The sequence below is a fragment of the Lissotriton helveticus genome, chromosome 11, assembly GCF_964261635.1.
Source record: "Lissotriton helveticus chromosome 11, aLisHel1.1, whole genome shotgun sequence".
NCBI classification, from domain to species: Eukaryota; Metazoa; Chordata; class Amphibia; order Caudata; family Salamandridae; genus Lissotriton; species Lissotriton helveticus.
The window spans coordinates 416292284-416309023 of NC_136072.1; the positions used below are offsets into that span (position 1 = coordinate 416292284).

Genomic DNA, 16740 nt, shown 5'->3' on the forward strand with positions numbered 1-16740 from the left:
TTATACCTCACTACTTGTGGTGACCTGTTGGTGATGGGGAGCACCCTATAGTCTAGTGACAAAACAGAAAGACAGTGACTGTAGTGTCCTTTCTTTTCTCTGTTTGCCTTTTGGGAAGCACCGGCCAGGACCACAGTGTGGAAGCAGTGCAGCTAGAAGAGGAGAGTCAATCCTGAGAGACTATACACCAAGACTGTGTTCCAGGACTGCAAAGTTCTTTCTTCGTTTTGTACAGTGATACACCCCAACTGTCTAGACTGTGAGAAATAAATATTAACCAAATAGAGACTGTTGTGGGAGAAGTATGTTTCCATCTAGAGAGTTCTAATTCAGTACAAGCGACCTTTCCCTACCGCCCTTGTTGATAAAAGTAAAAACTATCACAGGCGGTTTCCGACGTCACTTCGCATCTATGCACCCGGCTTCCCTGGTGTAGGTATCCTGGTTCCTGGGGTATCCATGGGTGGGGTGCATCTCCAACCTTCTATCTTCCACAGAGTTTCTTCAGTGCCAACTGGGAAGGGTTCTTCTTCAAAACTGCAACTGCGACTTTCCCGTTGACTTCTGTTGAGTATGTCGCAGTGTTTTTACTCTGCACACAGCCTCCATGGGGTTCCTGGGAACTTACCTTGGGTGGTTCCTTGTGACCTCAGCTCTTCTGAGTCTCCAGGACCCAGGCCTGACTTCGGTTTCAGTTTGCATTCCACTTTCTTAGTATATGGTATAGTCTTCCCCTGGAGACCACTGTGTATTGTGCTTACTTACCTCTTGCAATTGAAGTATTCTTGTGTATTTGTGTTGATATCTCTGGATGGGAGATATACCAATGTGTTAGTGAGTGTTGTGTAATAATGAGCCATATTTTATAACAACGTTTTGTGGTTCTATTTTGTTTAACTACACCACATGATAAGATCTGGTAAAACAAGCTGCTTTACACTTCTTCTGGACTAAGCCTGCTCTCCACTGCTACCACTTAGAGCACTTTCAGAGGTTGTGTAAGACCAATAAAAACCACCAAAAGGGTTGTCTGGATTAGTGCATGGTGCTTCACTTAAATACGTGCTCACCATATACTAAGCCAGCCTCCTACAATGACCCCCAAAAATAAAGCTTTCTAGACTCTTCCCTCCTCTACCTTGCATTATCTAAAACCTCTTTTACTATTCAGATCTCCCAAAAAAGCCTTTCTAGCCCCTTCCCCTCTACTCATCCCAAACGTGCTCCTGCTGCTAGGATCTCCAAATAAACACTTTCTTGACCATTCCCTCTTCTATCCCTCTACTATCCTTTTGAATCCAACTAACAGATTGGCATATCCAACGCTCAAATTAATTTCATATATCCCTATACTAATTCACCACTAACCTTGTTTGGGCTCCGGAGTAGCGTGTTGCTCCTCGAAAAGCGCTTGGATGCTTCATCAAGGGTAGTAGTAAGCACTATGAAAATGCACTTCCAATACCTACGGAATATTCAAATCAAACTGAAGTGCAACCACAACTCTCGAAGGGCACCGAAACTACAACTCCCAGCAAACCCTCTACTATCGTGTGTGCCTTCCCTGGATTGGTTACACCCTCTTCTGCCGTCACGTCTTGCATAGTCAATCAACGCGTGTCCGTGTAGGAGCCCGGCTAACTATGGCGGCAGGACGAGCTGCTTTAAGGTTGCTGGTGGGCGCCGGTGGTGGTTGTAGCCGGCGGCTTTATGCCGCGCCGCCACCCCGGCTCGGGCGCCTGTACTCGCTGGGCCCCATGTCGGTGCCTGAAAGAATAGAAAAGAAGCGAAACGAGGCACTCCTGGGTGGAGGGCAACCCAGGATTGACGCACAACATAAACGGGTGAGTTTTCCTCAGACCTCTGACAGCTACTTACCTCCTCCTGTTCATCGTGTCCGGGCCAGCGTCGTGACGTCATGACCGTCAAAGCGTGCTGTCAGCGTGAGGACCAGTGCAGTGCTCTCAATGGATTGAACTGTTGAGGTAAATAGCAGGGTAGACCCAAGGTCAATTAAGTTGTTAGCTGACTCGATGTTGCGAGGGAGGCTTTTTAGTCCTCTTTTAAATCTGCTGAGAATGAAAAAGAGGCGCTACAACCCTTGTCATGGGTACTGCTATTTGCTGTAGTTTGAAAATCCGAGAGTATCTGAAGATCATGCGCGTGATACAGATCAGTCCACAGCTTTGGTCACACCTGAGATCTCCCGCTTGAGCAGAGCTATGAAAATGAAGGTGTTCCACTGACGCCTCACAAGAGACGTTGAATAGGTTCAGCCACACTTTCTCCTTACGATACACATCCCTTGGTCCCTGGCAGTGTTTGTTGGGAATTCTCCATAGGGAATTGGGGAGGTAGGTGGGTGCAGGGGGTTGCAGGTGCGAGCTCCTGCGTCGGCTTTACGTGTCTAAAGTTGGGGAAAAAAACTGACGTTGCTTATTTACTGTAATCTGGTGGTCATGTAAAGCGCTGTTTTGCACTTGAGCTAAGTTCGTGCCTTATAAAACTGCAAAATAAAGTAAATGATTCACTCAGGAATCGAAGTCCACGCCCATCATAACACTTGTTTAACATGTCCACAGTACTACTGCTTTAGCCATCTAATGTACATTGCTGTGTTCTGGTGGAACGTGTCTGACTCCATGTCTGTCCGTACTCCACGCTAATTCCGATTACTAACAAGATAGCAATAAACTGCATGATAATAAGCATAAAGATCGCATGACTAATGGATAATTAACAGTTTATTGCATTTTAGTGCACTATACTTAGTATCAAACTTGGTTGATCATGGTTAGTGTCAAAATCTTCATCTAACATTTTGGGAAAACAGCCAAGTCCCATGAGTAGATATTCCCTCCACTGGGTTAGACTATCAGAGTATGTTTTTATAAAAGGATCCGAACCCTCAACTACCAACATAAATGACCATTTTTATCCTTTAGTTACTCCTCTCCACCAGGACACCAGTACTTGTGTTATGGATGGGCTTCGTAGTCCCTGGAGCTTTTGAATGGAGATCATTTTGTAGGCTAGTGCAGGAATCCACTCACAACAAGTAAACATTCTCTATAGCTCATCAAAAAGAGCTTTGTTTTGGTCTCCTATGGCAAGTTTAAAACGACCGCAATGGGGTTAGTTGAGGATAATTACAGTTTTGTTGTGTATCTTCTCACAGGCATTCGCTCCCATGCATTCACCTTCACACCATTTACAGTCATATGAGGAGTCCAGGCATACAAGACTGACTACATTTGAGATTTCTTCTTGATAAATGTGTGACTTAAGCGAGTTCGGTTTCCTCTCTATAAGGGGCCTTTGCAAAAGCTTAGTTGGGTACCTACTTTTTGAGGGTACAGAACAAGAATGCGAGTTTACACTATGACTGGTGTGTATTATATTGCCTTTTATTTGGCAGATTGTGTGCATTCATCATCTTTACTTTTAAACACGGAAATACTTGGGCCCCACAACCTAAACCAAACGGGCAATATTCTGTTCGGAATGAGTTAAAAGCTACCACCCACCATGGTACACTTCTTTTATTTATAGTGCTTTGTCCTACTGTAAGGTGCACCATTGCATTTATAATTTTGTAAAACACAAAAGTCATGAACCACCATGACCTTCTCCCCATTTTCAGCTCTTCTGCTTATGTTTACTTTTGGAAGTTTATAGCTTCACTTGTGATTTTACTATAATCAGCATAATAAAAAGAGTTGCTGGACTTTGAGTTTATAACATGAAAATGTCAGCACTTTTTCTTGTGTAATTGCACAAGCTGAGTGATGAATCTTGCACAAACTGGACATTCTGAGAAGTGTTTTTGTTTCTCAGTGTAACATTCTTTTAGGAGCTTGTCCTTCTGAGCGTTTTAAACAGAATGGGGTTTGGGACCACACTGCCTTACAGTCCCAGCACAGTTCGCCCCTTTGCATCCTGGTAAATGCAGTACACAGCTCAATCTTACTTCAAAATTAGCTGAAGTTTTTCACCAATGTTGGTGCATACATTGCTGTACATCTCTAGACCTGTGTTTCTGGGTTGAGCCCTTCATCAGTAGAGAGCAGCAGTATTCGAGAGCAAAGAAAAAATCATCTGGGGGTGCTGGAAATTCTGCCAAGTTCCTCTCAGGTCACAGTACCACTAACAGGCACATCTCCAAAGCTAGTCAGCTTGCTGGCTTTAGGGAGCCTTTTAAACAGAATGGGGATTGGGCGCACACTGCCTCACAGTCCCAGCACAGTTCGCCCCTTTGCATCCTGGTAAATGCAGTAGAGAGCAGCAGTACTGTTACCTGAGAGGAACTTGGCAGCATTTCCAGCCACAACAGATGATGTTTCTTTGCTCTCTAATACTGCTGCTCTAATACTGCTGCGGGGCTCAACCCAGAAACACGTGTCTAGAAATGTACAGCCCTCCAACTTTTGTCCTCTGTCTGTGAAAACGGAAAAAATGTGACAAGATAACAATATTATAAGGCATTTTTATTGCTCACAAAGTTAATGAGCAATAAAGATGCCTTTAAATCTTGTTAACCTTGTCTCATTTGCTCCGCTTTCAGAGACGGAGGTCAAGTAGGTTGCAGTTAGGTCGAGGACATTTTTTAAGGTACTAGTCCTGCAGGACTAGTACCGTTTTTTGGATTTTTCGAGCCCTGCATCTGGTCAGGCCGATGATTTTGTGGGCCGTTGCTAGTATCGCACCGCAGGATGCTGAAGGATTAGTCTGCGTTCAGTATGAGCACCTCAAAGGCTGGTCCTATGCAGCCATCTTGCTCTCATTCATGCCCTCCTCAGTGTGAAGGTTGTTCATTCATTCTCCAAGATTTATTTTTTGATGGGATGTGGTGTTTAGGAGGGAGATGCAGGCGTGATCTGAAACTAGGATTGTTTCAGTGGTGGGGAGAGATGTGGCTGGGATGTGCGATTTGTCAGCTAGGATATATGCTATACGGCAAAAGGAGTTGTGGGGGTAAGGGAGGAACGTATAATCCTTGCCCACGGGGTTGAAAAATCTCCAAACATATTTTAGTTTTAGAGAGTTGCATAGATTGAGCATCTGTTTGTGAGACCTGTTGGTTTTGAAGTGGGATGCAGACTTTCTATCAAGGATGCCATCCCATGGGAGGTTAAAATCCCGACCTGCGATGATTCTACATTGAGGGGATAGTAGTGACTATATTTTGTTTAGGTGCACCCAAAAAGACGTATTGCCATTATAGGGGGTGTAAATATTCACTGCTATGATTTTGGTGCTATCTTTCTGTAGTTTTATGAAGAGCCACCTGCCTTCAGGATCTGTTTCTGAGTAGGTAATAGTGAGGCTGCAAGATTTGGAGAGAAGAGTGGTTAACCATTTTTCTGTTGATGGCTGGAGCTCATGATAAGTCGGAAATCCAAGCTTTCCTTAGAAGAATGGCCTCTTTCATATCAACTTTGGTCTCTTGTAAGAGTACAAGGTTTCTGTCAAGCTTACACATATAGTCTAGGATATTTTGGCGTTTTGTTGGGTGATTTAACCCCTTAACGTTAATGGAGAGTACCTTTATGTTGTGCATTAGCTTTAGGAGGGGACTATGAGAATAGTCCCAGATGGTGTTAGGTGAGAGAGTTAAGGTGGGAGGAGGAGGAGATAGTGGGGGAGGGCGAGGAAAGGGCATCGAGGAGGTGGGTAAGCCATAGAGTCGATGATAGAACATGGGATAGGAAGTAGGAAAGGAATGAGGAAGAAATAGAGAGTGCACAGAGGGGGAAGTGTAAGACACCTAGAATTAGCATAGAGATTGCGAACATGTAGCGGAGTACCCCGGGAGGGGGGGGGGGAGAGGGGGCACATGCGAGAAACCTATCTGAGGGTGGGCGGTGGAGGCATATAATAGGTAGAATAGTTTTAGGATAAATTATAGAAAAATACGGCTGTGCCCAAGTGTGGTCTGTGTGTATTGTGGAGAAGTTTTATCCAGAGTGAAGGCTTTGAAAGGATAAAGCAGGACCGGTATCCTAATGTAGTGAGAGTGGGTTTTGTTAGTCAAATAAGTGACTTTGGGTGAACTGAGGAGTAGGCACGGTGAATAAGCGAGTTAATTGAGAGTTGTTTAGTATTTTTGTAAGTTATAGTCCACGTTTAGACTAGGAGCATAGACTTCGTCTGACCATGAAGAACAGTTTGTATCCAAACCCATTATAATATTTATGTGAGACTGCCCTAAGGACTAGGAACAAAGATCACTGCTAGCTGAGAGTTGTCCAAGAATTATCTAATTGTCAGCAATGTGTAAGTTAGGAGAGTACACTTATTATGACCAAAAAGAACAGTTTGCATCAACATCCAGTAATATGACCTAAGGTTAACTGTTTGGGATTATTAGAGGTTAGTAGGTTGATGGTTAGTAAACCGTAGTAGCAGATTTTCTTGTGTTTAGCGTTCATGCATGGATGAAGGTGTACATCCTAGTATGGGAGTTCAGGACGTTAGTAGTAAGCAACAAACTTGTGCGACCAAGTCAGTCATTTGAACTAAAAGGAACCAAAGGGATTAACAGCCAACAAGGTCAGGTTTTAAGGGAACTCTACTAGGGAGAGGGCCTCGAGGTTGGAGCTAGCCTTATAGAGGTCTCTGATTAGTGTGATTCGTGATTATTAGTCAGGTTGGTTGGTTGGTTATTGAACATTCCAATGAGACATTAAGAGCTCATTTTCAAGTCTTGAATGTCCGCGATGAAGTCCAGGTCTTTTGGATCTTCAAAGATGGAGACTTTTCCATTGAGGGTAGTTTTCAGTCGCGCAGGTCCAATGAAGGAAAATTGCACTGATAAGTCTGAGATTTGACGCTGGGATAGAAACGCTTTCCTCTTTTTGACGGTGTCTTTAGAATAGTCTTGGGAGATCCCAGGGGAGGAGCCTGCCATTTGATTCTCTGAATCTTCTTTATGTGTGCCAGGATGACCCTTCTACTGCTGTCCATCAGCTCCGTGATGCTCCTTTCCAGGTGGGCTAATCTTGTAGTGGTGGTTGATAGTCTTAGTGTAGCTATGCTCAATGGTCTTCCAGGAAGTTTATCCGTGGCTCCACCTCAGTGACTTAGCCCCTCAGAAAAAGAATTTCCTGTTTTAGGGATGTGAGTGCGTCCTGCATAGATACTGTGGTTCTCTTTGGACGTGCTGCATGTGCTCGCACAATTGACAGTTTCTGCATGATTAAGTCTAGTGTTGCAGAGTTGTCAGGTTTGAGCTTGATAGGGGAGTCTGGGATGGGGGGGGGATCTTTGTTTGGATCTTTTATGCACCCAAACATTTTTTAAATGTAGAAAAGTATTCACACATGTAATTAGGGAATAATAGTGACCTACCAGTAGAAGTGCAAAATAACATTTTAAACTAGACTTTTATTTTTTTATAGTCAGTATTTTTCTAAGATAAGGCGTTAGGAAATCAGCAATAAGAAAAATGAAATGGTAAGATTAAGAAGGGCAAGTAAAATACTTTTTTAAGGTGGGTTTGAGGGAATAATTCTTCTTGTGCTATGATGTTTTCCTCTAGAGATTTCCAGATCATTTTTTTATTTAGTTCCTTATTTCTTTGACCGACTTCTGGCCTCTATTTCTATGCATTACCAGGCATCTTCATCATGTGAGCACTCATCCAATTATGTATGTATGATATTCTCTTTGAAAACATCTGATTGTGGGTTATGTAATAACAGCTGCTTGTTTATACCGGCATAGATCTGAAGGAGGGACGTGTGTGGCCAAAGAAGTTTATGCACTTCACCATCCTTGTACCTACATCTTTGTACTTCCTGTTTTGGTTGATCAAAATGTATCAGAACTTGTAAAATAAGGGTCAAGTGTAAAGAGACAAATTGTTTAGAACATTTGCTATACGCTATGAAATTAATTTAAAGATTCAATTTACATTAACCATGCCTTTGTAGTGTAGTTCCTATATTCCCAATAGGCTCTGTGCATTGTAATAATATAAACCGTAGTGTAGACGTAGGACTGAGGTCGACTAGGTCTCTACTGACTATATTAGACTTAATTAATTCAGTTCAGTTCAAACGTCTTTATTTTGATAAGGTGCATCATAAAAGACATGCTAAAACACTCATCTTCTAGTTACAGCCATTGTCAAATATATTAAAATAAGTGAATAAGAAAGTGCACATATTAAAATCATGAATTATTAGTAAAACCCAATCACGTCTCTATCCTATACATAGTAGTACAGTTACACTGTAATACTAGTCAAGCAAATGAGTAATGTACATAAAACAGGATTAAATAAGCATATAAAGACGTCCCTAAAAATACGTTGAATATAAAAACATATCATCAAAACTTTATCAAGAGGTGGATTTAAGGTGCCTTGCTCTGATTACCCAACTCCATCCCCAAAAATTTAGTTATCGCAACTGGAGCAGGAGTTATTGTCCTCAACCGCCAGATAGCCTCTTTTTCCAGCCGAGTTTTCAGGTCTTTACAAATTGGTTTTAGCCATTTTCTCCGGGGGGCTAAATAGGCGGGACATACAAAGAAAACATGATCAACTGTCTCCGTTTGGTCGCAGCACCATGGACAAGTGGCCATTGTCGAAGTACTCCATTTCTTTGTAAATGATCTCAATGGTAACGTTCCAGCCCTGAACTGGTGGTACAATTTTCTATCAGTACTCTTAGTAATTACATCCCAGTAGGTTTCAAACAAAGGGTCAAGCTTGTGAGTCAGGAACCTACCAGTCAGAGAAATTAAATCCGACTGAGCCACACATTGGTTCCTTTGAGCCGCCCAGTAAAGTTCTTTAAATACCTTTTTTGGCGGGAATACATTACCACCAGGATTCAACCATAACTCACTTAAGCCCATTTTCTCTAGTATGGATTTAACAGACTTAAACCAGGGGAGGTTACCAGAACCTATTATTGATCTGACATCTTGGATTTCATTTGCAAAAGATGTGAGTTCTGGGGTTGACCAAATCCTCCTCCACAGGGCAATAGGCCTGAAGCGTGCAGCTTCATCAATCGGTTGACATCCTAGATCCAATAATAGGGGTTTCATGGGAGTTGATTGGGGCAAACCAACCAGAGAACGCAATAATTTATTTTGCACTCTTACCAGGGAGGACATATCCGAATGGGCCCAAAGGTCCGCACCATACAATATTGCAGAGTTTATTTTAGCATTGTATATTTTAAGTGCAGGACCAATTCTTTTAGTTATTGAGGTTCTCTGTTCCTTAATGAGACACCCCGTCAAATGTTATGTTAATTTCGATTTATATAGCGCCAAATCACCGACAGGTCTCTTAGCGCTTGCTTTGGGAACCCGTCCTGGCTTTCCCTGCGAGATAACCCCTACTGGGCATCCCCAAGGTGAAGACCAGGCATCCCAACGCAGTGGGGCCGTAGTGGAGATTAAGCAAGCTATTGCCCTGAGTTGCAGAGTGTGAACCCATGATTCGAGTAAGCACCGAGGCGAGAATTATCGAGTCCGTGGACATTTTTTACATTTTGAGCTCAAGACCCTGCCGTGTCGGGAATTGAACCCTGGTCCCGGGTCTGACCTCTGAATCAGGGTCTGCCTCCTCTAACCAGTGAGCCACACTTCTCCACAAATGGGCAAACTTCAAGGAGAGTCCATCGATCTGTTCTTTCCACCTAACCCTATTCTCAAGAATGACCCCCAGGTAAGTCATTGTTTTCACCTGCTCCAATCGAGTACCATTCATTGTAACATAGCCGGCCTGGGACTTATTTTTTGATAGCATCATAAATTTGATTTTACTCATATTGACCTGTAGGTCATTGATCTTACAGAATTCCTCAAATGTATTCAGTGCTATTTGCAGACCTGTTTGAGTTTTGGAAAGAATAAGGGTATCGTCTGCAAAAATAAGGAGTGGAAACTTCGTGCCACCCAGAAAGGGAGCATCTGTCGGTGTGTCAGCAAAAAACTGCACTACTCTGTTAATGAATAATAAAAACAGAGTTTGAGCTAGGACACACCCCATGCGTACTCCACGTGTAACCGGAAATCTCTGGGTGACCTGTCCCTGCTTCCCCCATCTAACTTGTGCAAAGTTTGCCTCATGCAATCTTATAACCATATCTAAAAGGTCACTAGGCATGCCCATGATTCTCAAGGCCTCCCATAACTTAGCTCTGGGGACAAGGTCGAATGCAGACATTAGGTCTACAAACGCTGCATAGATCGTTCCACCACCCAGGAACACTACCTTCCAATAGATGAGAATAAATCTGAACACCTGGTCGATCGTACTGACACAGGGTCTAAAACCGGCCTGCATAGAGGATAAGATGTTCTCAGTATCCATCCAGACCTGAATTTTAGCCAATACCATCCTAGATATTATTTTTTGGATTGCGTCTATCAGACTAATTGGTCGGTAGTTCCCGGGGACTGAGCGATCCCCCTTTTTAAATATGGGGAGAATTTCAGCTCCCAGCCACGAGTCCAGAATCGGGGCACCGTTTGCGATGGCATTTGCAAGTATTGTAATGTATGGCACCCACAACCCAGGAGCAAGTTTAAATAGATCAACCGGGATACAATCCATTCCTGGGGCATTTCCAGCTTTCGTGAGACCCAGTGCAATCTCTGTATCTTTGCATTCAAATGCTACAGGGGGGCACCACGGTCCTGTCTGTGCGGGAATTGATTCCGATACATCACTACACACATTTTCAGGACCTTTAAACTGAGATTCAAAATAAACTACCCAATCCTCTTCGGCAACATGGTTGGATGGGGTTTGCAAATTGTTACTTTTCCCCCACTTTACAATCTGCCAGAACTTAGTCTGGTTATTAGACAGACTCGCATCATATAAGTCCGACCAGTACAAATCTTCCCAATCCCTTTTAGCCTCATTCTGGATCTTTTTATACTCCTGTCTAGCCTTCCTAATGTCTACGCTCACACGAGACTTTAAGGCAAGGATCAAGGCACTCTGTGCCCCCGACACTTTTTGTTATACCATCTATGTCCTGGTTTCGCAGCCAAGGGGGCCAGGGACTTTGTGTTTTTTTTAGAGAAGAGGACCTTCAAAGAGCTAAAAAGATGTACATGTAATGCACTTATTTGCCCCAAATTGTTAACCAGAGAGTCAGACAAAGCCTGCATTGTATTCAAAGTTCTCAAAACTAAGTTAGAGATCTTATCTAAGACTGCGGGTTCTTCCACTATCATGTTCCATTTTACCCTCCTTCTATCATTTGTTAACAACACTTCAGCAGTTTTACACTCGGTGGGGCAACTTTCAGTAGGTCTATTTTCAAACTAAGAACCTAGGGGTTATGATCACTCTCCGGACGAGGAAGCACAATCCTATCCAATAAAGACGACCAATACTCAATTTTTAGGAGGAAATAATCAATTCTGCTCGTTCTAACCCCATTATCAAATGTGACCCTACCCATTACATCTGAGGATGATCGACCATTTACTGCTCTCAACCCCCATTCAAAACAGAAACCTAACCAGTGAAGTGCAGCCTCTGTCACTTTTTTAATGGGTTTTAAGTCTAAGGGGGGGAACATTCCAAAGCATATCCTCTTCAGCAGTAAAGTCCTCGCCACTTTCTCCCTGGGGCTCGATGGTACAATTGAGATCCCCAGCTGCAATTACAAACTTATCCCTCCCTATTAAGCCAAGTGGGCAATCAAGCTCCTTTATAATTGTCAACGGACTCCGACCACCGGGTAAGCCACGAGCATAGACATTAACAATATTAATCTCTTGGTGATCAAGACTAATGAGTTTTATTCCAAGAATATCTGGGTTAGACTCAGTCACCTCTATGGACCTATATTTAAGTGACTGTCTTACCCAGATAGTCAGACCACCTGATGCTCTACCCTTACCAACCCTGATGGCGGGTATATGGAAATTAAGATAACCCATACGATATATGGGTTCAATAGCCCAGGTCTCCTGAAACAGTACAATATCGTGTGTGTCCACAAATTCAAGCCATTCCCCATTTATTACCCTACTCTTTAGCCCTGCGATATTCCACAATACTATTTTAAGGGGGACTTCCTAGTTAGCCAACTGGACTGTGGCTATATTACCAGCTGGAGTACTTTCAGACCCCCCTCACGATAATTAGGAAAATGGGTTTGGCGACCAAGTTTGGTCCCTGGATAAAAATAGTCAAGGCTCAGGGATTGAATATCTCCTTCTCTTCCAAACCTAGGCTCTCTTTTAATGTAATCTACCACCCAGGGGTCCCTAAAGTTCACTACCATACAGTCCCCCTCTAGGTCCTTGGGATTGTTACCCACCCAGTTCACCCTTCTTACTCCCAAAATCTCTGTTTTTGAGGAAGGGGGAGGGTTCTATTTCGATTGAGCCAGTGGGTCACCTTGTTTTTTAAATCCCCATGTGACTCAACTTTCTCACCCCCTAGAGCACGTACTCCCACCAATATTATTGAATAGGGTGCGGACTCTGGGGGAAGATTAATGCAAGGGAGACAATCTTTACGGGCCTCCCTCACCTGCAGGGGTTTACTGTTACTATTATTTCCTGTAGTAGTGTCATTCTTTGGAGGTTGGGGCTTAGGCACAGCCTCAATCGCACTCCCCCTTGCCCCGATTTATGGTTGGGGCGTTTTTATCAACTGGCTGTTTCTTTGGGCAAGATCGTTCCACCTTACTGAGGGATTTAGTGCTTGAGGCCTGAGGAGCCATCCTAGGTTTATTACCTTGACCCTGATCAATATTGGCGTTGTCTGAAGCCCTTGTGCTATCCATCTTTCTTACCAGGGTATCCAAAATATGGGTGTTATCTATAAACTGTTTCTCAATCAGATCCAGTTTAGAGTTAATCATTCTTGTCCTCTCTAAAAGAGGTAGCATCAATAATTCCACTAGTATTTCGATTTTTCCCAAAAGACCTCCATCATCAGCAAATACACCTGGTGGGGAAAGGTGGATATCTTCTATTACAGCGCTAGGCTGACTAGGTGGCTGGATAACAGCAGGTGGAGGTGCTGAGATACTAGAATTCTTTTGGATTTTGGCCCGAGCACCCTTCAAGGGTCCACCCCCTCTTTTCCTACTATTTGGCTTACTAACAGGTGTTGTGGCCAAGTTATGAATGATGGGAGGGGAGCTGTGAGCTATACAAGAATGTGAAACTCCAGATCTATTGATACTGGGGACCGGACTGGAGGGCGTGTCATTGAGAATGGGGCTATCTACAGCCTCAACTTACACAACAGAATGGAGGCACAGGTCGCGACCCAGTGCGTTTGAGGGTACAGGGGAGACCACAGTCCCAATACGACCTAGAGAAGAGCGCTTCCCCGTAAGTAAATCTATGGACAAGCTCTTCTCTGCAAAAGCAATCTCCTTTTCAATAATTGTAGTGGCCCTTGTAAAAAATTGGTCTAGGGTGCCAGTAAATGCCCCACCAGAGGAGGTAAGAGTACCATGTCTGTCTTCCCCAGATCTTAAGGACATTGTAACTGCTTCCTATAGGCTTTGGCGTGGGCGATAATAATACAGATCTAACTTAAATACTGAGCTTGAATAGAATGATACACAATATCATCAACAAAAATAAAGAGGCGGGGCCCGGCCCGACCTTATACGACCTTGGACGGCATTAGACGGCCGGCCCTTTGCCCGGGCTTTGCCCCGTGCTCCGTCCCGCGCGCGTCCCGCTATCCGCGGTTAGGGGGGTAGTTAAGTAAAGGGCGTTGGGGGCGGGAAGAGACTCCAGCTGCTTTAGATTGATTAGGCGCGGTGAGCGCTGGGTCTCGCAGTCCCGACCCTGCAGTTCGTCCTTGTAAGCCCCAAATCGGCGTGCTTCTGAGTCCGGGTGGTTCCTTATAATGCAGGCAGTAGTAATCCCAAAATGAGCATTCCCAAAGTGTCCAGGCAGAGAACGGCTTAATTCGTTTTGCCAGCTAGCTCAGAGGTCACTAGAAACTTTCTCGAATGTTCAGGAAAGAGCACGACTGAGTTACTCTAATGTCTTGCGTTAGATTATCGCCTTACCAAACGTTGGGCACCATGTAGTGTAGTTCCAATATTCCCAATAGGCTCTGCGCATTGGAATAATATAAACCGTAGTGTAGACGTAGGACTGAGGTCGACTAGGTCTCTACTGACTATATTAGACTTGCTTAGTTTTGCCAGCTAGCTCAGAGGTCACTAGAAACTTTCTCGAATGTTCAGGAAAAAGTTAACTCTCCAGATTTAGACAAGAAGGGATTAGTTTCTGACAACCGCATAAACATGACAACTTTGCTCCCTCAGAATAAAGAGTATATCTCTAGAGTCGTGTGAAAACAATAGACTGTTATTTCACTCAGTCAATCGTGCATACTTAGTTTCACCAGAGTGCAGAGAAATAGAGAGACGGCGTTTTTAATAAAAGGTGTTATTTATTGAGCAGTCTTCTTTCTCATGCAAGAGAAATGAGTTGCCACAATTGCAATACTTATCATGAAGTAAAGTACGTACAGTAAAAGGAGTATTATGAAATAATATTGTAAAAGCATTGATATGGTTTCTTAGCCTTATGATACATTAAAATGTTTAAAATATATACATACATAAAAACATTGACTAACGTACTCAACTGGTGCTTCTAATCTACGCCTACCCCGGTGTACCTGGCCTAAGCCTAATACGTGGGAAGGAGTAAGTAAGTTGCAGTTTAAGTTAAGTTAGGTTTTTTGCCAAGAATCTGAATCAAGAATTCTCTTAAGGGTTTAGTCAGCTCCGTACCTTGGTTCTAGAATGTAGGAGGTCTTGTATCTCTCACTCAGGACTCGATCTCCCAGCAACCCGCAAGGGTGACTGGAAACACAGGAGCTGGATTTTCTCGGCTGGAGAAAAAGACCGCGTCGTTCTCTGTGCGTCAAAAGGGAGGGGCGGCTTCCTTCGTCTCTCGCACAGCTGGGCTTCCGGGCAAGTAGATAGCCGCTCTGCTCCAAACTACCGTGTGTTTGCTTAAGGCAACGTTGGTATATTTATACCTGAAAGGTGCCGGGTTTGACGTAAGGTTGGACATAAGACGTCACTAAGAACTAACAGTTCTTTCTGGACTCAAGGAGTTCTTGTGCAAATCAAAACAAGAGCAGGGGGATTTCCCGGGCTGCTGGAGGCTTGGTTTGTTTTAAAGAACGCTTTGTACTTTCTAGGAGTCTAGGGGAGTAGCCTTGCCGTATTTGGACTGCATGAGCGATTACTAAATATAGATATGATTCTTATGCCTCTATAAGGATAATATTTATTTTAACCATATAAGGGCATAAATCGGGAATATCGAATTAGGGTCCTAGATAGAAACACAACACCCACTCCACGTATTAATGTCCATCATTACTAAAAACGAAGCAATATTAAACATAACGATGCATGTGTGTTTTCCACCCCACCCCAAAACACATAATTCGCATCTGAAATGGTATATGGAAAATACACGAAAAATGAGTATTGGTACTGTACGCTTTTCAAGCAGTGTCATCATTCAGTTAAGTGCATATATATATCGGCTGAACGAATTGCGAAAATTACACATGAAATGGCTCTGTATACAGAAAAGAAGGTCAAGACCATTCCATCACATATTTATACAAATGCTGTACATGTGCTAGAGGCTGAGGTAAAATATTGTCTCTAGAGTTCCTAAAATAGAAGCTCTGTTCTCTAAGAATAGTTCTACTTTAAGAAGAGTACTTTGTGCCAGGAAAAAGGGTAAATATTTGGAAGTGAAAAAAAAATAATTTCGCTTTCAGGGGAAAAAATTGTTCCAAATGTTTTCAGTAGTTTTGTTTATCAAAAACTGAAGGCCGAATTCAGAGTTCAGGGAACGCTGTGTGTTCGTTTAAAAAAAAAAAGTTATTCTCGTTGTTCAGGGGAGAACATCATATCAGACAGGCTTGCAAAAAATTGGTCTACAACATCAGGTGAAAGTTCGACCAAGTTCGAAAATGCGGAAACAGTGCATATGTGAGAGTGATTGCCATCATCGATGTCGGGATCAGCAATGCTCACAGAAGGTTGTACCTGTTTGGTGCTGCTTTCCTCTCGTACTTCACCGCCACCTACTCGTAGTGGTGAAGTCTCAACGAATGCCGTCATCAGAATAGGTAGCCGCTGGGGACAACACGATGCATGAGTCGTTACCAGACCTAGCAAGGTATCTATATCCATTGGTACTGCTGATGGTAGTATAAGACAAACGTCCAACACGCATTCTTCTCCGCATAGCAGACATCGAAGCACAGGTAAGATGCAATCTTGCCAGATTGGTCTGAATGAAAGAAACCAGGTTGCACTTAGATCTCTTAGCCGGGCTAATCAGAGGACTTTAGTTCTGCGGTCTCGGTAGCGTATTGCTAGGATCGTTTCTCCCATCGTTGCTGGAGTCTTGTCTGTGGCTTGGCTTGCCATATCGGAGCAGAAGGATCAAAAATAAAATTCCTGCTACGAGTCCCAAAAGTAGAGGCAGGCCGCCAAATAACGAATGGACAAAATTCGGGAAAATGCCCAGAACTGTTTCAAAGGGTGCTAACCGTCCCGAAAAAACTGTCTTAAATACATGTGCGATGCCACTGGTATCAGACATGTTTAAGATTTGGCTTAGCATTTCTACGAAATGGACGGGGCAATTTGTTGATAATAGGGAGTGTATCTCTGCGGCTGTCCTTGCAACTTGCAGATCATACGTCTCTTTGGACGAGGTGAAAGGCACAGT

The 16740-nt window shown here is 43.4% G+C and overlaps 1 protein-coding gene across 2 annotated transcripts in view; it reads left to right on the plus strand.

Moving 5' to 3' along the window:
* Positions 1-1592: 1592 nt before the first annotated feature.
* PCCB (propionyl-CoA carboxylase subunit beta) overlaps positions 1593-16740 on the plus strand; it is a 418796-nt gene continuing 403648 nt past the window's right edge. The window contains exon 1 of one of the 2 annotated variants that reach the window (XM_078665880.1): positions 1593-1844. In XM_078665880.1, the coding sequence (XP_078522006.1) occupies positions 1644-1844 (201 nt within the window). In that variant the 5' untranslated portion in view covers positions 1593-1643. Of the gene's footprint in view, positions 1986-16740 lie in introns of both variants that reach the window. The other variant, XM_078665881.1, reaches the window with a different exon arrangement.